This window comes from Mandrillus leucophaeus, unplaced genomic scaffold (genome assembly GCF_000951045.1).
Source record: "Mandrillus leucophaeus isolate KB7577 unplaced genomic scaffold, Mleu.le_1.0 Scaffold192, whole genome shotgun sequence".
In the NCBI taxonomy this organism is placed as follows: Eukaryota; Metazoa; Chordata; class Mammalia; order Primates; family Cercopithecidae; genus Mandrillus; species Mandrillus leucophaeus.
The window spans coordinates 1,148,773-1,173,297 of record NW_012101943.1 but is presented as its reverse complement, the minus strand read 5'-3'; the positions used below and the strand labels follow the sequence as shown (position 1 = coordinate 1,173,297).

Sequence of the window (24,525 nt, the reverse complement as noted above, 5' to 3'; positions counted from 1 at the left end):
ATAAATATGTAAAAGTAAGTCACAAGTAAAATCCCATGCTCATAACCATACAAGATCAGTGTTCTGAGTGGCACATGCCCAGACTGCAAGTAGTGACTAATATATGTTGCTGCAAATGCCATAAAAAATGACAGTTATAGGCACTTCAAATGCTCAAAGAAAAACTTAATGTTATTCCACACAAGCTGAAAATATTTCTCCATTCACAGGTATTATAACATGTTCACTTTGAAGAGTCAATCAAATCAATATTTATTAAAGACCCACAGTGTACAATTTACTATGCTCTAGTGATGGAAAATACTCAATTTAGAAAGAGCATGATTTACATGCAGTACATTCAAAATATTAATATACGAGTATATATAATTGAACATAGAAAAAGTATAATCCAAAAGAACACCAGAATCAGAAAAATCAATAAATCTATGACTGAAATAGTCTTGTTTTTTGTTTTCTTCTTATTCTGTAAGAACTTACTGGGTGAGAAAGACAGCATAAAAACCTTGAAAGTTACAAGTTTGAAATCTTACATATTCAAAAGGAGACAAGTTGTCTTAAAACAGTAGTTTCTGAACTCTTTTCTTGCTTCAAAATGATTCACCTAACCAAATCTCATAGAAACCACAAAATATAAGATAAAAGAGGTATTAATACAAATTTATTTTAAAAGTGCAAGTTTATAATATTTACTCATTAGGTAAATAGGTTCTTTGATAAAGAGAAAAATGTGAAATAAGAGTTTATGGATTAGAGTTAGATTCTTCTATGAGGCTCAGCATCTGATTCATTTCTATATTTTGGAGTTTTTTGTACCATATTAAGAAAATTCTGATTCATCCACCTAAATGGTTGCAAATAGTAGCATTTAACAGCTCCCTTGCAATCTCAGGTTACTCTTTAAGCAAACAGAGACAGCAGAAGAAGCTTCACCCCATACCCTGAACCAAAATTCAATGATCTATTGGCACAAATTAACTCATCAGTGGTCTCAATTGTGGTCTAACATTTTCCATATGGACACTTCACTGTGTATGTGTGTTTTTAAAATTACAATATTTAAATCCAAATCAAACCATTGAGAAACCCAAAACTCCCACTCACAATGTCCTAGGGGTTAGTGGAATCTGTTTTTGAAACCCTGAAACCCTTGCCAGGACACACTGACTTGGTGTCAGTAGACAGCAACACAGGTAACCAAGGTGGACACAGCACACAAATGCAGGTTAGCAAACCTAGGATTCCAACAAAGTGTGCCATCTGCATATCTGCTGGCCTTTGGTTTCCTTCATCTCCTCCCAATGATCTTGTTCCTCCTCTCCACTGCTGTTCTGGCCCAGGGCAATCCAGCCAATCATCTCTTTACGCTTCATAGTACGCCTGTTATAAACGGAAATCATCAACGTGACATCAGACAGCTGAAAGAGGGCCACCTGGAAGACAAAGGTCTCCTTATAGACAGGATTGGGCTGACCACGCCGAATGGACGTCTTGCAACGGGACATCTCTTGACCCACAGAATTGAGGAGAAAGAGTTTTCCGTATGTATCTAAGACAAAAAAAAAAGGGTGGGGTGGGAATGGTAAGAAACATTAGTGCTCTCTGTTTGGCTGGACTAGTCATAACATTTATATGGGCTACACATTTCTCCTTTCAACATACTGATCAGTATCCTTAAGCCTGGTTCTTGCTGTTGGGCAACACAGCTTGCATGGATTATTAAGGAAGGGAATTATTACCTGGAGTGCCTAATGTTTCATGTGGCTCACTATCCAGCACACATTGCTGATGTTCATTAGTCCCTCTTCGTGCACAGGGCGTATACATACGTACACAGGCATATGTGCAATGGTGTTTGTGGGCAGGCACAGTTCTTCATCTACATTTATTTATGTAACAAGATAAATATACACATTTTGCTCTACATGATTTTTTTCATAGTCAAATTGCTATTTTATGCCTGAATTGGAGAATTCTTTTCTCATTCTCTACATATTCGTAAGTGTGTGTATGTATGTGTGTGTGTGAGAGAGAGAGAGAGAGAAAGAGAGAGAGAGACAGACAGACATGGTCTTGCTCTGTTGCCCAGGCTGGGGTGCGGTGGCATGATCACAGCTCACTCTAGCTTTGACTTCTGGGCCCAAAGTGATCCTACCTCATCAACCTCCTGAGTAGCTGGAACTAGAGGCATGCACCATCGTGCCCAGCTAATTTTAAATTTTTATGTAGAAATAGGGTCTCCCGATGTTGCCCAGGCTGTCTACATATCCTTTGGATCATCTCATCCACTCCCATATTTTCAATGACATCTACCAAGTCCATAGGTCTGGCCTCAACTTCTCTCCCAAACTCAAGATTCAACTGAATACTACACTTCTTCTCTTGAAATCCTACACTCGTCTCACACTCAATATGCCCCCAACTCTAAACATTTGCTGTTCCAGTGTTCCCTATCCCTGTGAACAGTAGCATCATTCACCAAATTATCCATGTCAGAAATCAGGACTTCATTTTTCACAAGACTGACTTCCTCATTCCCAGTTCACCCAATCAGTCACCATGTTCTGTTGATTCTACTTCTCAAACGGTTCCCAAATCTACCCACTTCTTTCCATCCCCAGTGCCTCTGAACTCTGTGTACACTGTAAGCTCAGGTCGCCAGCATTTCTCACCTATATTACCTCACGTTTCCTCACTGACCTCCTAGTCAGGGGACTCCCAGAGCAATCTCTGTAAAATACAGATCCGGCCATGTCACTCTCACTAATAAACACAAACTAAATCTTCAGTACTTCCCACTAGTCTCAAGATAAAAGCTCAATTTCTTGGTGTAGACTTTCTTCTTTGGCCCTATCTTCTAGTCTCATTGCTTACCACTGCTGCCATTATACGCTGCATTCTACTGCATTGAACCTCCTCCCCTCCTCCAACCCAATTTGTTCTTTTTCTCTTTCTCATCTGTACATGCTCCCCGTGCTCTGTCATCCGGACCAATATTCAGCCTCATATGACTTTTGTTCATTGCGTTCAGTTTGGATATCACTTTATCTGGGAATATTTGCTGACCTTTTTGACCTTTTTCTCTCACTCCCACCAGTTCAGATAACCCTCTTATAGTCTCCACTAAAACCTAGTTTTAGCCTGTTTCAGCACTTACCACCAGTATTATCACTGCCTATTTACTTGTCTGCAAAGATGCAGTTTTCCAATGGTAGACAGAGGGATTGCCATATTAACCACTGTACCCCTGATGCTTAAAGCTTGTGCCTACTGTGTGCTAGACCTTCAGTAAATATTTTGTAATGAATGTTCATGCCTAGTCAGGAAGCTCAACTTTCTTTTTCTTTCGGTCTCAAGTTTTCAAACTTGTGCAATGAAGCTAAACCTCTTCATTGTAGAACTCCTCCACTAGAATGCCAGAAAACAGTGACTAGCATCATTACAGAAAGGAAAGAAAGCATTCAAATTTTACCAACATGGTCTCCTTTTGCTAAAGTTCCTGAATGGAACCATCATAAAATAATTATCTCCTCAATTACATTTTTATTAAAATCAATTTATAAATGTCTTGACCTTTACCTACAAATTTTACTACTAACACGCGCACATTATTCTCCTAAAAAAACAAAATGTTAGGGTGTTTCCCAAATTCTATCATTCTGTACATTCTGTTCAATGCACGCTGCAGGCTGGTTAGTGTTATTGCTCATTTTCCCACCTAACGACCAGTCAAACTTTTTAAAGCTTAAACGCAGATCTCTGTAATTTACTGTTCTCTCCAAGAGCATTGTAAGATAGGAAACAAATTACAACCTGCAGTTTTCTTTCTATGTTGATCTTTTTCTATTCCAGTTTGATGTGTTATTTTATGCACTTATCTGCTGAGAAACACAAGGTGTGAAATTACACTTCAGGTGTGAAAACACTTCTCTGTCTCAGAAACAGGGCTCTCTTCTTTTCAAACTGTTCTACAGAAAAAGCTGTCAGAAAACCAACAATGAGGGAGTGGATTTGTGTTTCTGAAGCTGCATAGCTACATGATTCCTGTAGAAAAAGTTCAATCCAGTCACCAAACTGATTGGGCAATTCTGCTGCCAGGTATAGCAGTGGGAATTGAGTTAATCTTGCAAACAAAAGCATGCTCATTTCACAGAGAGAGCAATTTCAAGCTTTATCCTGCCATAAGATTATTTTCTAATTACGAGAAAGGCCACTTACTACCAAATTACTATCACAGGAGTTGGATTGTATGTGCATAACAAGAGAAATAATAATAATCTTATAAGCAATCCAGTCTGAAGACACCAGACAAAAGGAAGGAAAATGTTCATTGTCCTAGTTCAAAAGAGAAACTTCTATTAACACTAATAATGCACCTACTTCTTAACTTCCAGTGCAGAGGCTATGCCCAGGAAATTCGGCTTCTATGGAATAGTTGGGGGGCATGACCAGGGTCTTTTGGGGTTCAGTGACTTACTCTGATTAACATCAGTCAGAATGAATGGAGAAAGACTCTAGCTAAGTAAATATGCCATTTAAATAAGCTCTGTTTTAATCTTTGGAAACAGGTAATTGTGGCTACGAAACAATGCTGAGCAATATTTCTTTTCTGGTGGTGATTCAGAAAGCTTTATAGTATCTTTAGCAACTCAGAACCATTAGCAAAACACTGAATGGGTCATAATCCCTTGACAGCCCTGTCGATTGTTTTACTAGTCACTTGCCTTTTTCTTGCTAAAGGAAGATGCCACTTGTACTACAATATTTATAATAGTACATAATCCCCAAATTATGGCACAAAAGTATGTCATTTGGAACTCAGAAGGCATTTTTCCAAAGAAACAACATAGTACCCATTAGTTAAACAGCCCCCACAAAATACCTACCCATTTGCAGAATAATTTTCTACCAATTGCTGAGCTGAGTCTTGGCCTGGGGGTCAGAGGAACTATGAATCTCTGGGATACAGGGCAAAGGAAAGGAATTTGGCCATTTAACTTTCACTTTTAATGTATTAGTATGTATAAATGATTTTAAACATATGAAAATAAAAAATAATATCACACAAACTGACAGGGTATTTAGAATTTGTCATATATGCTACTAATGTTTCTGCCTTTTTATTGATTTTTAAGAAATAAAACATTGCAATTGAAGATTCTTTAGCATCCCTCTTTGGGATCCTGTCCAACTTCTTTTCTCAACAAAGGTAACTACTATGTTGGATTTGGAGTTTATCATTTCCATATATGTATTTAAACTTTCAATATATAAATAGATGTAAATATAGGTGTCCAAACTATATTTAATAGAATTTTGCACATTAAAAAATTTAACATTGTAGTGTATGTCTTTCTAAAACTTATTTAATTTATAATTTTTTATGTTATCTCTATGTATACATATATGTCATTCATTTACTTTATCTTCTGTGTGTAATGTTCCAATGTATTAATAAATTATAATTCATTTTTTCATTCTGTTAATGAACATTTAATTCCTTATAATTACCAAAAGTTAAAAAGATTTCAGTGAATGTTTTTCTCTATTTTGCATTATACCAATATTCAAAAATTTCTCTAGGATATACCTAGAAGTGAATGACTGTGCTCTTTACAAATTCTAGACACAAAATCTTTGCTAGTTGTCTTAATTGCTACTACCTTCTACCTGCCTTTCAGCTTCATTTATAGTCATTTGTAGTACAAATGTTTTAAATTTTTGTGGAGTCAGGTTTATTGGTGTCTTAAGTTGATGCTTTTTTAAAGAAACCCTACCCAAACTCAATAGTCTCCCACATTATCTTCTGAATCTTAAGATCTTGTTTTTCACGTTTGATCTTTAATACAGTTGTAATTGAGCTTTGCATGTAGTGTGAGGTAGGGATAGAATTTTTTTTCTATATTGGAAGGATTATTCATTAAATAATCTATTATCTCCCCACTAATTTGTAATACCATGTCTGTCAAATATCAAGTTTCCAAGCTTCAGTGTCTTCCCCTAAGTCTGACAATATTTATTATCATCATTTTATAACATGTCTTGATATCTGCTAGGGATAATCCCTCTACCATCTTTTTAAAAGCTATTTTAGTTATTCTACTCTCTTGCTTGGTTTAATTGGCTCTTGCATATGAATTTTAGAATGAGTTTGCCAAGCTCTGTAAAAAACAAAACAAGATTAAAAAATACTAACTAAAACAAAAATACTAAGAAACACTTGGGATTCTGATTGGTATTGTACTGGACATATAATTTGGAAAAGAAACTGTTGTTTTTACAATATGGAATGTTCTTGCTAATGAACACAGTATATATAGATGTGTGTGTGCTTGTGTGTGTGTGTATAGTTTCTCTTTGTATCTTTCATAAAGTTCTGTTGTTTTCCTATCATTTTCATATCCATCTTTTATTATCTTTTGGTATCTTAGATATTTTGTTCCTATTATAAATAGTAACATTTTAAAGCTCTACTTTCTGATTGTTGCTGATGTATTATAACACAACTGATTTTATATAAGAAATATTACTTTATGGATTTTCATTTATTTTTAACGTTGATAATCAGATTTTCTACAAATAATGGCAGCTTCATTTCTTCCTTTCAATCTTTAAATGTTTATTTATTTTGCTTATTATACTGAACTGTCTCAAGCTTCCAGTCTAACAGTAAACAAAACTGCTGGTGGGAATCCTTTTGCTTTTGACTATAAAGGGATTTGAGGATTAAGAATGATAATTGACATAGATTTCCTTAAAATATCTACTGTCAAGTTGAGCAAGTTTCTTTCTGTACCACATTATTAGTTATTGATATTTACTACCAGATCCACCATTCTAAGATCTTTCCTAGGTGAAAGATATAAACCCTTAAAACTGCATTCCCCTAATCTCTTATCAGTAAGGTTCCACTAAAGAAAGCTATCGACAAGAGACAGGAAAGTAGAAGGAGAGTGAGCCCCAGTACTCTAGAACCACTTGCAGGCATGTGTAGGCATTAGAAGATGACAATGAAAAAATTCTGCCCACAGTTATCATTAGTAGATGAGAATGATATTGATCAAAGATCCCTATAAAAAATCACCTGTCCCGTGTGCAAACAGTTCAGAGCCTATTGACATCTCTCCTGTGATGCCTTATACTCCTGAACTTCCTGAAAACTGTCTTCCTGATCTTTACTCCCTTGTCTTCCAATGTTTAAACCTGATGGTAACTTCTAATCAAACATACCTAGAATATTTGCTATTTTCCTGAAAATATGTGACTGATAACAGTAATTGCTAACCTGAACTGGAAAGTTGCTATCATAAAAATAAAATAAAATAAAATAAGATTGGAGATTGGTCTAGAAGTTGGGTATCAGGTAATAAATAAACTAATATCAGAGGATATAACAGTGAAGATCCATAATCCATATTATGAGATGGTAAAACTTCCACCGGCTATAATTTAGAATAAAGAACATGTGCCTAATGAGTTTTTTGCTCTAAAAAAACAAGTTGAAAAATGGAATGTTAGAAGTATGTATTCAGTACTACTGGCTGCATTTAGGGGGAAGAGGGGAAAAGTTAAGCTTGGGAAAGAACTGACCAGTATACAAGAAAAAAGAGAAAATACAGAAATTCAGACCTGGCTGGAAGAGTTGATTGATTCCGGATCTCTGAAGAAAGGGATTTTAAAAGGGTTTGAGCCACAAAGGCCCAGTAAACTTTCTCAGGTGAATAATGTGACATTTAATTCGGGTCAAATATCAAATTAAGGGTATGATCTTTACACCAGATTTGAATTATCTGAGCCATATGACTGAGTTCTGAAAATGGAATATGAGAAGTGATAAATGTCACCTTCAATCACGGTTATATTCAACCACTCCCACCCAAGCAAGAAATCTCCCATGTTGTATTTTCCCTTTCCTTGGCAACAATGGAGGCCATATTTTGAATATCATCATCTCAGTAAACGGGGAGTGCCTATATGCCTGAGTTACAATTTAAAGAAGAGTCACATAACTACTTTGGACTGTAATGCAAAGGAGAAATAAGCTTTTGCTGTGCGAAGCCCCTGAGTCAGCAGGGTTTAATCGTCATAGCCTAGTCTATATTAATATATCTTACAAGATGCATCATAGCCTAGTCTATATTAATACATCTTCTATTACACATCTGCTAAGATTTTTGTCAGTAATGAAGAGTGCATTTTGCCAAAAGCAACTTTTTGCATCTATTGAGATAATCATAATGTTTTCAAAAATTTTATTTTTTAATCAAAAGCTTCTATTTGCATCTACTGTTATTACCATAAGGCTTTCTCATAAACCAGTTAAAATGGCGAATTACACTAGCAGATTTTCCTAATATTAAATCATTGTTGCGTTCCTGAGCTAAGCCCAATTCTTTGGTAATTAATGGTTTCCTTCCTTACATATTATAAAGCTAGGTGAACCCAGTATAAACTGTAGTGTACTTTTACTATGAGGCAGTGTGAGGAAATGGGGCAGACAGAGACTAGGAAAAAGAGAGAGACCTTAATCTAATCTTATATCTATCTTTCACATAGCAATTTTTGTCCCTTTATATTTATTATGACTATTCATATATTTTGACATATATTCACTGTTTGGTTTGTGCTTTCTATTTATCATGCATTTTTCTACACTTTAAAAAATATTTTCTCTGCTGTCTACTGAATTGGTTACATTTGCTTTATTCTCATTTATTCCATTGGTTTAAAATATTAAAATTTTAATATGTTCACTTGGTTTAATGTCTAAAATTAATCAAAATCTCTACTCTTCTATTTTTAAATCTCTTAATTTTTTAAATAGATTTTATTTTTTAGAACAGTTTTAATTTCTTAACAAAATTGAGCAGAAGGTACAGAGATTTCCTATAAACTCCCTGCTCCCACATACATACAGCCTCCTAATCTCTTCATTTTAATACTAGCATTTCTTTTCCTTGAAGCAACATCAGTCTAAACATCCAGCTCTCATATGTCTTACTCATAACCTGGTTTTGCAATATCCTCTGATTTCTCTCCAGTGTTTTTTTTTTCAATTTTTAAAAATTGTGTTAAAATACATATAACAATATTTACTATTTTAACATATTTAAGTGTACATTTCAGTGGTATTAAATACATTCATAATGTTGTACAACATCACTACCATCCATCTCCAGAACTCTTTTCATCTTGTAAAAACTGAGACTCCATATCCATTAAATGATAACTCCCCATTTCCCTCTCCTCCACCCCCTGGCAACCACCATTCTACTGGCTTTTATGATTTTTTTCCTACTCTAAATACCTCATATAATTGGAATCATACAGTGCTTATCTTTTTGTGACTGGCTTATTTCACTTAGCATAATGTCCTCAAGGTTCATACATATTGCAGCATATGTCAGAATTGTTTTCCTTTTTAAGGCTGAATAGTATTCCTTCTATGTATATACCACATTTGCTCATACATTAATCCCTCAATGGACACTTAGGCTGCTTCCACATTTTAGCTATAGGGAATAATGGTGCTATGAACATGGGTGTACAAATTTCTCTTTAAGACCCTGCTTGCAATTCCTTGGAGTACATACCCACAAAGGGATTTGCTGGGTTATATGGTGATTCTATTTTTCATCTTTTCAGGAACTGCCATTCTATTTTCCACAGGAGCTGTACTATTTTACATTCCTACCAGTAATGGACAAGGGCTCCAATTTTTCCACATTCTCATTAACGCTTGTTATTGTGTGTGTGTGTGTGTGTGTGTGTGTGTGTGTGTGTTATAGTAGCCATTCTAATGGGTGTGCGGTGGTATCTCACTGTAGTTTTGATTTGCATTTTCCTGATGATTAATGATTTTGAGCATTTTTTCATATTTCTATTGGCCATTTATATATCAACTTTGGAGGAATGTCTACTCAAGTCTTTAATCCGTTTTTTAAACTCACATTGTTTTGTTGTTGAGTTTTAGGAGTTCTCTATATATTCTGGATATTAGTTTGTTATCAGATATATAATTTGCAAATATTTTCTCCCATTCTATGGGTGGTCTATTTATTATGTTTTCATGCACAAAATTTTTGAACTTACATGAAGTCCAATTGTCTATATTTAATTTTATTGCCTATGCATTTGTTGTCATATCCAAGAAATCACTGCCAAATCCAAGGTCATAAAGTTTTTACCCTATGTTTTCTTCAAAGAGTTTTATAGTTTTAGGTGTTATATTTAGGTCTTTCATCCATTTTGAGTTCATTTTTATATATGGTGTTAGGTAAGGATCCAACTTCATGCGTTTGCAGGTTGAGATCCACTTTTTGTAGTACCATTGGTTGAATAGACTATCCTTTTCCCTTTGAATGGTCTCGGCAGCCTTGTCAAAAATCATCTGAAGTCTCTCTCTCTTTCCCATATTTATGTAATTTCTGCCTAGAATTTTATTGTCACTTTGTGGTACTACCCCCAATATTAGTCATTTTTCCTACTGCTTCTGTTTTTGCTTTATGCAATCCATGCAGGCTTATATTTACTTACATGTTAGCCAATTTATTTGTTCATTCTTCCTTCTTGCTTCTCACTACTTCCAATTGCTTTCTTCCTGAAATGCATCATTTAGTTGTTTTTTCTAATGAAAAACTCTTTCAAATTTGTGGAAAACATCTTTATTTTTCCTTCATTCGGGGAACAAAACGCTAAGCTGAGTATTTTTCTCCCAATACTTTGATATTCTTTCCCATTGTCCTCTGGTTTCTATTAATGTTGTTAAAAGGTCTGTCCTCAGTCTTACTGTGATTCCTCTGTAGGTAACTGGGTTTTTTAACATCTTTATTGCAATATAATTGACATACCATGTGATATGGTTTGGCTGTGTCCCCAGCCAAATCTCATCTAGAATTGTGGCTCCCACAATTCCCACATGTTGTGGGAGGTACCCGGTGGGAGGTAACTGAATCATGGGGGCAGGTCTTTCCTGTGCTGTTCTCATGATAGTGAATAAATCTCATGAGATCTGATGGTTTTATAAAGGGGAGTTTCCCTGCACAAGTTCTCTTTTGTCTGCTGCCATGTAAGACGTGCCTTTCACCTTCCATCATTATTGTGAGGCCTCCCCAGTCACGTGGAACTGTGAGTCCATTAAACCTCTTTTACTTTATAAATTACCCAGTCTTAGGTATGTCTTTATCAACAGCATAAAAACAGACTAATACACCATAGTAACTATCTTTTCTTTCCTATTGCTTTTAATATTTTTTAATTTTGATATCATTGTGAGAATTAAATGAGTTAATGTAGAAAAAGGAATATCACCTATGCACTCAATAAGTTAGTGCCTCATCTAAATTTTCATATGAAATGGCCATGATTCTGAGCAGAGAGTGACTCTTAATACACTATATTTAACAAAAACTGGACCAGGATTCTCAAAGAAGGTCATATGTCTCATATATGTTCATTTTCACTGAGTCTTTTTTTCCCTGCACTCTGTTTGTAGAGCACACTTTCTGAATCCCACTTTTTCTTCACACAAAACATGAGGGAGCTTGATTTGCTTGTTTTTCTTTCCTGTAGTCTCTGCTATTGTGAGTGCCTAACAAGGTTAATATGCTGCCGCTGCTGTTAAGTATTATGATTTGGGGTGTAATTATCATGTGTGGCTAATCATGCACATGCTGAGAAGCTGGGGAACTTGTTTTTAACTGGAGGGAACATCTTAATGATAGTTTTTGACAAGGACCGTTATATGTGTACATATACACATATATACACATTGCAGTAGCACACTGTAGAAGGAGACATAGCAAAGATGAAGATGGAGAAAGAGAACCTGTCAACACAATAGCTAACTGTTTTGAAACACAGCAGTATATCTTTAACACTAGCTTGTTAACCTCATTTAATAAGGAAAATGTAATTCAGAGGGGTTAAATCAAATGTTGAGGCCATGCAGCAGTTGGATAGCAGGACTAGGAGAAGAACAGAATAGAGCTGCTAAGTTGTTATTGAATTGCTTTCCCGTGAAGCCAAATTCAAAAGATAATCAAATGTTTCTATCTCTTACTGCTAACTTTTCCAAAAGCATTTATAAATGTACATCAGGATTTCAGATGTCTGCTAGACACTATACACTGTTTTTTCATCTGGACCATTAGCCAGGGACAGACTTGGAGTTATCATTTGCCATCAGAAGATTTGTAGACTACTCTATACCATCTTAATAGCAATAATAGTTTTGAATACTGATCACGTGTACTAAATGAGACATGACCTTGAAAATGGCTGGAGTGATGTTTGGCACATTGTTACTTGATTTGCACTAGGATAAGTTCATGCTGCTACTGCACTTATATATTGCTTATAAATAGATTCTATCAGCTAGTTACAGTAATTTCCAAATAGCCTATTTTATCTTTCTTAGCCCACCTATAGGAATTTTTTTTAAAAATCACAACACTTTATAACACGGGCTTTTTCACCAAAAGATGATTGACAGACAGATAGATATAGAAAAATGAAGTTAGAAAAGAAGGAATGCCCAGCCAAATACTTTCCCTTGTGATGGATGTGGTTTATGGAGGACACTATAGAAGATGCCCTCAGGGTCAGATGCTCAGTACCGCATCTTTTTTTTTTTTTTTTTTGAGACAGAGTCTCGCTCTGTGGCCCAGGCTGGAATGCAGTGGTACGATCTTGGCACACTGCAACCTCCACCTTCTGGGTTCCAGCAATTCTTCTGCCTCAGCCTCCCAAGTAGCTGGGATTTCAGGCACCTGCCACCATGCCCAGTTAATTTTTTGTATTTTTAGTAGACATGGGGTTTCACCACTTGACCAGGCTGGTCTCAAACTCCTGACCTCAGGTGATCTGCCCGCCTCAGCCTCCCAAAGTGCTGGGATTACAGGCATGAGCCACTCAGCCCGGCCAGTACCCCATCTTTCTGATCCAAGGTTTATCTAGGGAAATAGAGTGACATCTGGAGATGTCACGCTAATTAAAAAAAAAAAAAAAAAAAACAAGAAGTATTGCCAACTACAGAAGTCCCTATCCATGGCTAAGATTCATATTTTATTGTTACCAACTTGACCCAGTTGATCTACTTCATACCACACTAGATTGTATTCCCCAGTATCTAAAATTTAAAACATATAGAACATTTGAAATAATTGTACAGTGGAGGTCCATACACCCACCACCTTGAGTTTTCTATTCATCCATTAATCCGTTTTAATTGTAGCCATTGTTGCTCTTCAATGCTAAAAATTTCAGCATGCATTTCATTAGCTAGAGTTTAATATTTTACAGTTCTTTTTTAAGGTAAAATTCACCTATAGTGAAGTGTACAAAGCTCAGTGCCATTCACCAAGTTCTGACAAATGCAGACATCCATTTAACTCACATCCCTATCAATATATAGATTAAAAATTTTAAAGAATAACAAAATACAGAATATTCCCATCACCCTAGAACATTTCTTCATGTCCCTACCTAGTACATCCTAGCACCAATACCATTCCTGACACAACCACTCCTTTGCTTTTATCCCCACTATACACTAGTTTTGCTTACTGCAGAATTTCTTATCAATGGAATCAAGCGGTAGGTAACTCAGCAAGTTTGTGAGATTCCTCCGTGCTGTTGAATGCCTACGTTTAATTGTATTACTTTTTATTGCTGAATAGTATTCCATTATATAAGTATACTTAATTTGCTTACTCAGTCTTCTCTAGATGGGCATGAGGACTGTCTAGTTTTTGCTGTTATGAATAAAGCTGCTATAAACATTCTCGTATGGGTCTTTTTTTTTTCTTTTTTGACTTATAGGTTACTGCCTAAGAATGTAACTGCTAGATTCTCAGTGCATGTTTAGTTTTATAAAAAAAAACTTCTACGCCTTTTCCCAAAGTGGTTGTTTCATTTTACACTCCCACCAAGAATGTATTCTCCACATCCTCACCAATACTTTGTGCAAATTTTTCATTTTAGCCATGCTGGGGGCTGTGCAGTGGAGGCTCTGGTTGGAGCTGGCGGAGACTCACATTTCTATTATTGCCCCCACTAGCTCCAGTCCATCAGAGTAAGGAGCCCTCTCGCCCAAGGATTTTACCTCAGAAGGGGAGGGGGTTTCTATCTCAGTGGTTTATTTCTTCTAAGATCCCAACAGAGGAGAAGAACTTCATCTACTGTTTGTTCAGTTCCTCTGTCTTACTTAGGAGGAAAAGTTAAAAAAAAATCAGATTATCTAACAGTCAGGTTGGTTAACTCAAAGTTGTCTTTTGTTTTAGGATATATTTTGAGGCAAAAAGATTCTCACTTCTAAATCCTAGCCACTGTCTCTCTTTCCAGCAACATGTAAAACCTTAATATTCAAGAGAAGAAAAGTTCCCAGTACTCAGGCTCAACCTATTTTCCTTCACACTTCCCTAAGAACCATTCTTTACGTGATCATAACCACCCTATCGGGCAGGATTGAAGTCACGGAGGAGATAACTGCACCTGAACTGAAGCCTCAACCACAGGATGTCATGGCCCTCAGTGGTACAAGCTCCCCTGGCTGGCGGTGACTCTGTGGCGGACTCTGCAGCAGGGCCCGGGCTGCCGCCGGCTCTCCCTCTGCCGTGGGGAGCGGTAAACTCGGCATGCAGCCTCCGCCTTTCCCCACTCACAGCTCCATTCCTCTCCTGGCTCCTGTCCTCTCTTCTTTTCCCCCTCTTCCTTCCAACTCTTCTCAGTTACCTCATAAAACTCATGTCCCCTCATTCTTTCTCTCTCTTGTTCTCTTCCATATGGGAACTAAAAATGTATCCCAAGCTTGCCATGTAACTGTCAAAGTAGTGTGAGTGCCATAATGAAGCGAGACATAATGAAAAACCAAGACCATCGACATCTAAAGCCCTTGAAAATTCCAAGAGGTCCCTTTCAGAAGCTCCACAAAGGAACCTTCTACTTTCTCATCCCTTCCTAATTAAACTGGCTTTTCCTCAAGTACCAGCATTCTACAGAGACAAAAAACTTTTGTCTTCACTATTGGGTTTCTATTTTAATTCCTAGCATCACAGCAGCATTGTTTTCTATTCCATGGGTTGCAAAGATACAACATGTCAGTTACATTTTAAGTTTTATTGCAACACTATGCCTATGGCAAATCATGTACAAAATGCCAAATAGTCTTAAACTTCTGGAATAAAATCAATTTCTAAATTAGGACTTGCCTTTTTTTTCCTATTTGGTTTTAAATATTTGTTACAAGAATTTCATCTGTAGCATATTTCTATAGATATTTATTAAGATATAATAGTTCCATCCTCAATATCAGTTTTGCAAGTATTACAGGTATGTAAACTTATAAAGTACATACTATACCGACTCCCTTTTTATAGATGAGGAAACTGAGATTCAGAACAGTTTCATAACACAATTTTTGTTTGTTTGTTTTTTGTTTTTTTGAGACAGAGTCTCACTCTGTCACCCAGGCTGGAGTGCAGTGGTGCAATCTTGGCTCACTGCAACCTCCACCTCCTGGGTTCAAGTGATTCTCTGGCCTCAGTCTCTCAAGTAGCTGGGATTACAGGTGTGCACCACCAAGCTCGGCTAATTTTTGTTATTTTCTGTAGAGATGCGGTTTCGACATGTTGGCCAGGCTGGTCTCGAACCCCTGACCTGAAGTGATCCATTCACCTCAGCCTCCCAAAGTGCTGGGGTTACAGGCATTGAGCCACCACACCCAGGCAGTAACTCACAGCTATTACAATAAGTGGCAGAGCCTGAATTCACACCTTGGTTTGTTGGCCTCCAGCTGGTACTTTCTCAAGCACCATGCTGTACCTCTCCTCTGTATTGCCTAGTACCACCCAATATACAAAATAAAGCTTCACAGCATGGACTTGAATAGGCCATGATTGTGTGATCCACAACCCCATCATTCTCTGCATCTCTACTATGTTCCTAAAAAATTGTTCAGACTTTATCAGATCTCAGAAGGACAGGGAAAGAGGTTAGCAAAAGTTCAGAAGGCAAAGTAGTAAATCCAGACAGATCTCTAGTAAATTCAGAGCTATTCTGGAAAACAAATTGGTATCTAGTAAAAAGAATCTAGCTATGCAACTAATAATAAGCATCTATTATGCATTCTAAATAGCCCTCACGTGGCTCTGAGTGTCAACACAGAATATGGCTGATAAACCCAGTCTATTCTGTTATCCAAAGTGCTGGGGCATTCCTTACTAATTTGCCCTAATGGTTTTCACACAAGTTCTAACAAGATACCCCCATTCCACAGAGCTTTTGTGGGCTGTGGCACAGTTAAGGGCAAAAAAAGAGTGAGAGCCCAGATTCAGCTGTAGGAGACAACTCTTTTACAGTGGCACTCCTAGTTCTTCACCTGCTGCTGACACATGAGGCCTGAGTCCACTGACTCTTTCAGCCTGCCACAAATATACGGATTTCATCCTTCTTTCAATAACAGTTTGGTGCCCATGGTGGCAGGCTCCCTAGCCCTCCACTCTACTCCCTTCTAGTTTACCTTCCTGACTTGAAAGACTAGAAATTCAACAACATTTTCAGACTCTCTTGCAGCTAGCATTCCGTATCCAAATTAAGTCCTCCAATTAGGTGTGTTTGCATGAGGTCCAGAAGGCAGAAGCAAAAGAGAAACCCCCTTTCAAGCTTTTTCGCTGAAAAACAAGATCATAAAAAGGTAAGCTAACTTTTTAACAGCATGCTTCTAATGTTCAGTCTCGGACTTCCTAGATGGTGAGAGGCTGTTGAGGCAACTGAAAACAGCAGCTTTTTGAGTGTGGCTTTCTGAACTTTGGACTGCAGCTCTGGGGATATACCTTGAACCCCTCTTTCCAGTGACAATCTCAAAAGTGGCAGTTCCCTGGAGAGCCAGTCCTGCATTGCCGCAGATCTGCCTCCTGTACTTCCTTTCTCTGTCACCACCATAACCATTAACATTTCTTGTGCATTCACTATGTGGTAGGCACTGTACTAAATGCTTTAAATAAATCATTTCATTTAAACTCCAAAACAACTCCATCAGGAAGGTACTATTAATATCTTTTTTTGTCAGATGAGTTAGCTGTGTTCTGAAAAGGGATAAATTGCACAGGATCAGATCAAAGCTAGTGGTTAAGTAGTAGGTAAAGCTAGAATTCAATCCCAGATCTGCCCTACTGCAAAGCCAGAGCTCTTTTTCTTTAAAGTTGAGGGTCTAAGACATATTAGCAGATTTTAATTGCCCATACACATTATGTTGCTGAAAATGCTGTTCATTCTTTTCCTTTAAACAATATAGACACACAGGCCAGTCTATTTCATGTCCAGATACATCTAGATAGCAAAGAAGTCTAATTAAATAGAAAGCCATTTAAAAATACAAAGGTATCTCTTTGTGAAAGCTTGCCTAAGTCATAATAAGATCATTTTTACGGTAAAAATTTAAGAACTAAGATGAAAGCAGACAGGTCTTTCCATTTGTCTCTGGAAGAACCAGAGCTGGGAGAAGAGACTCACACTTACCAGGTGCTCGGTTAACAGCAAGGTTTCGGAAATGGCTGCCTTTGATCATTTCCACAGATAATCGCCCCGTTGTGGCATTGTACGAGAGCCCCACCAACAGCTCTGGCGCCCCTCCATGAGACAGCGACTGCGTGGATGAAGTACTATCACTGTGAGAAACCGCAGATGGGCTGAGCGGAGACCCTCCACTCTGGAGGGGAAGAACAACAAAGAATCCATTGGCCCACGCTGCACTACTCTCTTTTAGAGAAAGCCGATATTATGTTTGGTGAAATTGTGACCCAATCCCCAATGACTGCCAAAGATGACTAAGGGTGCACTCGGTGTGAATTACAATGGCCCCGGGAGCACAGTCATGGATGAGATCCCTGCATTAGGAACTGGCATGTTTGCTTCAAGAGCTGTCTCCATTCAATATTTCCTCTCTAAAGACAAAACGGACAAAGACGTTATTACTAGTGTAAATCAAACCCTCTAAGATACAAGGAGAGTTAATAATACATTCAATATAGACTCAAATTCCCTCCTGTGTAATCTGTGCTTGGATGTTTCTAAGGAACCCCTTCACTCCAGGCCTGAGGTTTGTTTCTGTTCTCTGCAGCTCCTTGATGAATATGGCAATACAGGAGGTGTTGTGTCTTAACTATAAAAGAAACGACCACTGGATATCTACCCCCACATAGAACATTTGGCTCCTAGTACTGCTTAAGGTTGTTAAATACATGCCAGGTGCCAAATTATGCCTTTTAAAGAAATAACTTACATTACAAATGAGCACTTTTACAACTGTTTGAGAAAAAAGCCAACACATGGGTTGTGGGTCTCAGCGACCTGGCAGGCACCAAGTGAGCCCAGGAGAACTTGCGCTTTCTGTCATGTTTATCCATGGGCACGCTTCTCCTGAGCACCTACCCTTCCCCACCAGGCACGGGCACATCAGGAGGAGGAGCGCAAAATTGAGCAGGACACTGATTGTCACTCAAGGCACGGGAGTAGCAATCAGCCCTGTAGGGGCAGGCAATCCTGTCCCCCTGAAACACCATCTCTTCCACCAGAAACAAGGGCATTCGATTTGGCTTAACCTTTTCTTCTCAATGTCTAAAATCATTTCTTCAAACTCCTGACCAGAAACTCAATAATCAGAACCAATAAAAGGAATCAAATATTCTGCCCATCTGCAGGAAAATATCCTGTTTACCAAACCACAGACATCTCGGCAGAGTGCCACCCCCCGCCCCGCCGCCCCGGAGGCTTTATGGAACACAATCTGTAAACGGTAGGGCTAGGTGGTTGTGATAGATGCCTTACAGACCCTACTGTCTAGAAGATAAGAATTCAACAATGAAATATTTGCTTACTTTTAAGTGAGACTCACTCCCACTCCAGTGCTTCTATAAAAGCTTCCCGCTGTGGCACCTGTCACTCACTGCTTGCCTCTCCCATCAAATTCTGAATCCGTATAAATCTCTCAGTCCCTGGTGCATAGCCTAATGTCTGGCACATAACTATGCTCAACAAAATGAAAGATTTTCACCTGCAAAGTTCTTTTACACTAGCTCATTTTCCCCATTCAACTCTGTGCCCCCAGCACACAGCATAGGGCCTAGCAAGCAGAAATATGGGTGTGATCATCCCCATTCCCCAGCTCTATCATGCAGGATCCCTCCTGATCTCCTGTGCATTCTGTTCTCCATCACTTCAGATGTGCTTTACTCAGATATTAAGAAAAAAGGGAGATCTGAGCAGAGATGAGACATCATCTGGCTTATACTTTAAAAGGTTCATTCTGGCTCCCACGTCCAGAAGAGTCTGTAGAGGCAAAAGCAGAAGTGGAAAGACCACCACTGAGCAGCTATTTCAGTAATCCAGCAGAGAGCCAGGTTCTGGTTGTACTTGAAGATAGAGCCCATAGGATTTCAGGTGGAAAACAGAAAAGTCACAGATGATTTCTGAGATTTTTGAACCCAGCAATTGGAGGAATGAAACTGCCTTTAAGTAACATGGGGAAGACTGCAGGTGGAATAGATTTAGGGAGGCAAAAATCAGGATTTCAAGCCTGAAGATGTTAATTTTGAGACATCATTGGACATTTAAGTAGATCAACCTGCCACCACTACAGTCCAGCCTTTCTGTCTCCTTTGTTCTTCTTCAGATATGACAAGCTTCCTCCCTCCCCCGGCCACCCCACATCCTGACTGCTTGCTTGTGCTGTTCTCTCTGTCTGGAACTCTCATCCTCCTCACGTCACCAGCCTCTCTCTCTCGATGCTGTGAGTTCTGGTGTTTCATCACCACCTCAGAGAAACTTTCTCTGATCCTCTAAACAAGAGCAGCCTATCACTCTCTCTCCTTGCCTACTTGGCCACCACTAGACTGCAAGCTCTCCAAGTGCAGAGGCATCGCCTGCTTAGTTCTTTCCTGCATCCACTTTGCCTGTACCATAATTGACAGTAAACATCTCTGAATGAATGACTGATTGACCCCAAAGCCTAGAGAGCTCCCTGATCTGTTAACATGGTTTTGTAAAAGGAGATGGGCATACTACATGACATATAACCCACAGCAGTAGTGAGTTGCCCATCCTGTAGACATGTAAATTATGACACCCTTCCTTGAAACTCTGGGGCAAGCAGGGAAATGGGGTATGAGGGAAGACTGTACTAATACAAATGAAAGGTTTCGGAGGCAGCTGAAGGTCTGGGCTGCTATCTCAGTCTGCCCCAGCATACCAGTGAAGAACCTTGTCCAGAAAGTCCCATCTCTGAGATTCATCATGATGCAGATTGGGGGTAGGAGTAGGATCAGTTATCCACAAACCAGAAGGCCAAGCCACCTTCCCTGTTTTTCTCCATGCCCTCTACCACACTGCTACTATCTTGTCCTAAAATGGACAGGGCATTTATCCATCAGGTTATCAGGAAGACAGGCATGAAAGACCCATTGTACCATGAAGTGCAAATCATGGCTTACAAGGGTGAGGAGAGCCAAATGGAAAATTAAATTCAAGTCTCTGAATTCACAGACTGAATGTACTAAATCAAGGGCTAACAATCCCAGGTCTTCGAACACACCACGTCATTAGCAGCACCATTGAACATACTCACACTTATATTACTTCTTGGCTCCAGAACCAGAGTCACTTTCATTTCCCCTTCTGGGTGCAGGTGGCTGAGATAGAATAGTTTCTCTCCCATCATTCTCTCTCGGGTCATCTTCCGGGCAGCGTACAGGCGGAAGCGGACAGCACAGGCAGCCACGTCTCTGGGCTCCAGCTTGGCGAAGGTGACCTTCTCCTTGAAGACGGGGTTGGGCCCTCTCTGTATGTTCGTCCTGCCCCTCTGTTTCTTACCAGGCAGCAGCACTACATGAACTTGCCAGGAGTTGACACCACTTCGGTCCTTATCTGGGAGGCCCTGTGCCCTCACAATGGTCACTGTGAGCTTCTGGCTGGAGGCTCTATATTCAAAGATGACATCTAGGTCACCACACTTTGAGATGGGCTCTGAGACTCCGGATGGCACCTGCAAATTGGTCCTGTCCTGTTCCTGTTGCAGGCAGAGGAAACAATTAGAAACGGAAATGATGAGACCCAATTACATTTTGGCCAGTTGGTGCTCCTTTGTGCTCCTTCAGAATCCCTGCTTTCTAACTGCCAGTGTATTCCCTCTATATCAGACAGGTCTATTTACTGGTCTGTCGCTGCATTAAACTGTGAATTCTTTGACGGCACAGTGCCTAGCATATGGCGCGCCTTCGTGAATGTTTTTGGAATGGATAACTAAAGCTTTTATATTTTGCAAAGTGTTTTCATATACACTGCCTCTCAAAAAGCACAATTGCCCAGGATCATTGAAACCAACTGAGATGCTAAATCTAAAATTAAGTCAACAGGCAATTGTCCATAGGAGACTTTTCCTTGTGTCCCTAAATACAGATGGTTGAGCCTGAGCCTGTTCTCCACAGGCAAGAGTTTTCCACAGACAAGAATTTTGATGGGAGTCCCAGGAAGGTGATGCTTCAGTATATTTTCAATCTACGTGAGAGAAAAGGTTTAGGGCTGAGCTTCTCAAACTTTAATGTAGACCTAAATCATCTGAGGATTCTGACTCAGTAGGTCTGGAGTGGAGCTTGAGATTCTGCCATTTCTGGGACGTGTGCAAGGGATGTTGATGCTACTAGCCTCGCCTCACACTTTGAGCAGCAAGGGTTTAGGAGGACACCTCCACAGCCCTTTAGTAAACAGCAACACTGAGCCTGGAGCCAGAACATCTAAATTGAAATCATAACTCTAGCACTGACTAGCTTTTTTACCCTGGCCAAATAGACCAGCCTCTCTGTATTCAAGCTTAAAAACGCACATTAATGTGCCTGCTTGCTGGTGTGTTGTTGTGAGGTTTTCACTGATGTGAAAATACCTGGCTCAGGCCAGACTGCATCAATATCTATTCCCACCACTGAACTGGTGCTACCTATTCTCAAACACACATCTCTCTTTATGGAATGTCACCCTTGGACAGCAATTTACTTGCAGCCACTCAGATCTGATGACCTTACTGGGAAAACTGAGCTGACCTGCAGTTATTATAATGAACCACCCCACTAACAAATTATAAATAATGTCAAAAATAATTCTGTTTTCCTCTGAAGGCAGGATCCTCACCTGTAACTCAACTTTGAACTGATTCTTATTGCAAACCAGTTCTTATTTATGCAATTGAACACCAGACCTTGCTAATTTAGAGATCTCGTTTCAAATTATAATAAAATGCCTCAAAATATGCATCCATCAGTGAAACTTTCCCACATAGTCTGGGTGAAAGCTCATGGTTCTCTGGGTTCATATTTCCCTAGGAAGCCCAGGCCTACTCTTGACTAGCTCTATGACACTGGGCAAGTTATTTAATCCTTTCCATGTTCTATTTTCCTCAACTGTAAAATGAAGATGGTACCTTCTGTGTAGGGATGTTGTAAAAGGTAGAGGACTTGACAGATAGTAGACATCTAATAAATACCCTTTTCTTTTAAGATTCAAATTAGCCTACAAGAAAATTTAGATTTCTTGTAAAATAAGTGAAGCTTCTTATATCCTTTCCTCTGAGCATGCAATCATGCGTGAGTGTTTCTATTCAGAGGTACTTAGTTTCAAGTGATAAAAGTGGTTGCTATAGAGACTTTTGAAAACAACTGACTGGTGTATATATATTAGAAGCAAGTCTCCAAGGATTTAGGCCAACTCAAAAATCAAGTCAGAATCTTCTCTCAAACTCCCTTGTCTCTTCCTAAAACTCCCATCTATTTTAGCCTACTCTTGTTCATCTCTGTATTGCATTTCTGACCATAAGTAATAATAGCTAACATCTACTATGCTGTTTCTTATGCCAAATACCATATCAAATCCTTTACAGGCTACAAAAACTGGCTCTTAAACACTTCAGATCTTCTTGGCCTTACCTCATGTTCCATCTTCCCCTAAGGCACAGCCTATCTGGGCTCTAAGTAGTTTCAGTCTGGAACAATTCAATAAAGTCTTACCTTCTACCCACACAATATAATTCTCATCTCTTATCATTGGTCCTTCTGTTGACCACCAAAGCTTAGACAGCTGCAGAATCCTGCTTGATACTAATATATGTAAAGTCTACTTTTTGCTCCGTAGTCAGTTGTCCTATCAGTTCACACAGCTTCTTGGAGTGTGGACACACAAGATCAAGCAATTAGCCATACTGAGTGGTGGCCAATTCAACTGTGTATTCTCATACTTGATCTCCCTTTTTCCCTGCCTTACTTCCCTTGTCTCGCACTTTCGTTTCCTGGGGTTGCACTCCCAAAGTAGAGAACAAAGCCTTTACTTAGGCTCTGTTTTTTTGAGGAACCCAACTAAGAAACATAAACTTTTTGAATATTTACATCAATGTAATGAGGTAGGTATTTTAATATCTTCATTTTATGAAGGAAGAAACTAAAGCTTAGAAAGACTAAATAACACGCTCTTTCCCCACAAGCCCAGATCATATTCACGGACAAGATTATCCAGGACTCATTCCCTGGCAGTTTGAGTCCCGGGCCTGCCTTAACTTGTATTCAATACTCAAAATCCCAAAATCCCAAACCTTATTTTGAACCATATGGTCTCCTTTCTTCTTCCCCAAACCTTCAGGCATAACAATTTTTATTTATACACACACACACACACACACACACACATATATATATATAGAGAGAGAGAGGGAGAGAGAGAAAGCATGCACGAGAGAGAGAGCACAAGATGAAGAGGGGAGAAGACGGAAGGTGGAGGTTGGAATCACACTATCTGTGGTTTTTACATCCTTTGAGGCCCCTGCTCTTAATGTTAGTTAATAGCTCTTAGTTTTGTCAACTTCAATGCCAAGGTAAAAATATTTTAGTGAATGAGGAACTCTCTCCACTTACGTATCAGGCTATCTCTTCAGATAAATGCTCACTGCACCTGCAGGTTTCTAGGAGAGTCCTGAGTAGAGCTCCTGACTGTCCTAAGAATGCCTCTGAATAAGGCACAGATCCTGCCAATGGCTGGGCTTTGGATAGGCCAATTCAAGCTGTGGCCATAAAAACTGGGCTTTGTGGCCCCTGCCTGGGTTGATTTGAGAAAAAGATTTGTGAATGTTGGTATTTTCATAGCAATTAATTATTTCAATACACTTTACCTCTCACTAGGCAACTGAAGGAGCTCCTCATGTGGGTACTGTTAACACCACTAATCCATCTGACCTTCCTGCAAGGTAAAAATCTCTTCATTCTTATCCCCATTTGGCAGATTTTAATTAACTTCTCAAGGCCAACCAATTAATCAGTGGAAAGCAGAGATGAAAAGTGGGACACCTGTCTCCCTGTGTGCTCAAAATCACCAGCCACACTCCCATTGTCTTTCCTGCCAAGCCCTGGGTCTGCAGGCAAAAGCCAACGGCCTTTGCCAGCAGAGAAAAGCAGAGCTCAAAAATCCATCCACCTAACAGGTAGTCACACTGCACGA

The 24,525-nt window shown here is 39.0% G+C and overlaps 1 protein-coding gene across 2 annotated transcripts in view; it reads right to left on the bottom strand.

Annotated features, from left to right (window-relative positions):
• Positions 1-231: 231 nt before the first annotated feature.
• SYT16 (synaptotagmin XVI) overlaps positions 232-24,525 on the bottom strand; it is a 115,185-nt gene continuing 90,891 nt past the window's right edge. The window contains exons 4-6 of one of the 2 annotated variants that reach the window (XM_011978274.1): positions 20,621-21,061; positions 17,518-17,707; positions 232-1,549 (exon numbers count right to left, since the gene is read on the bottom strand). In XM_011978274.1, coding sequence (XP_011833664.1) covers positions 1,236-1,549; positions 17,518-17,707; positions 20,621-21,061 — 945 coding nt within the window. In that variant the 3' untranslated portion in view covers positions 232-1,235. The remainder of the gene's footprint in view (positions 1,550-17,517; positions 17,708-20,620; positions 21,062-24,525) is intronic. The other variant, XM_011978275.1, reaches the window with a different exon arrangement.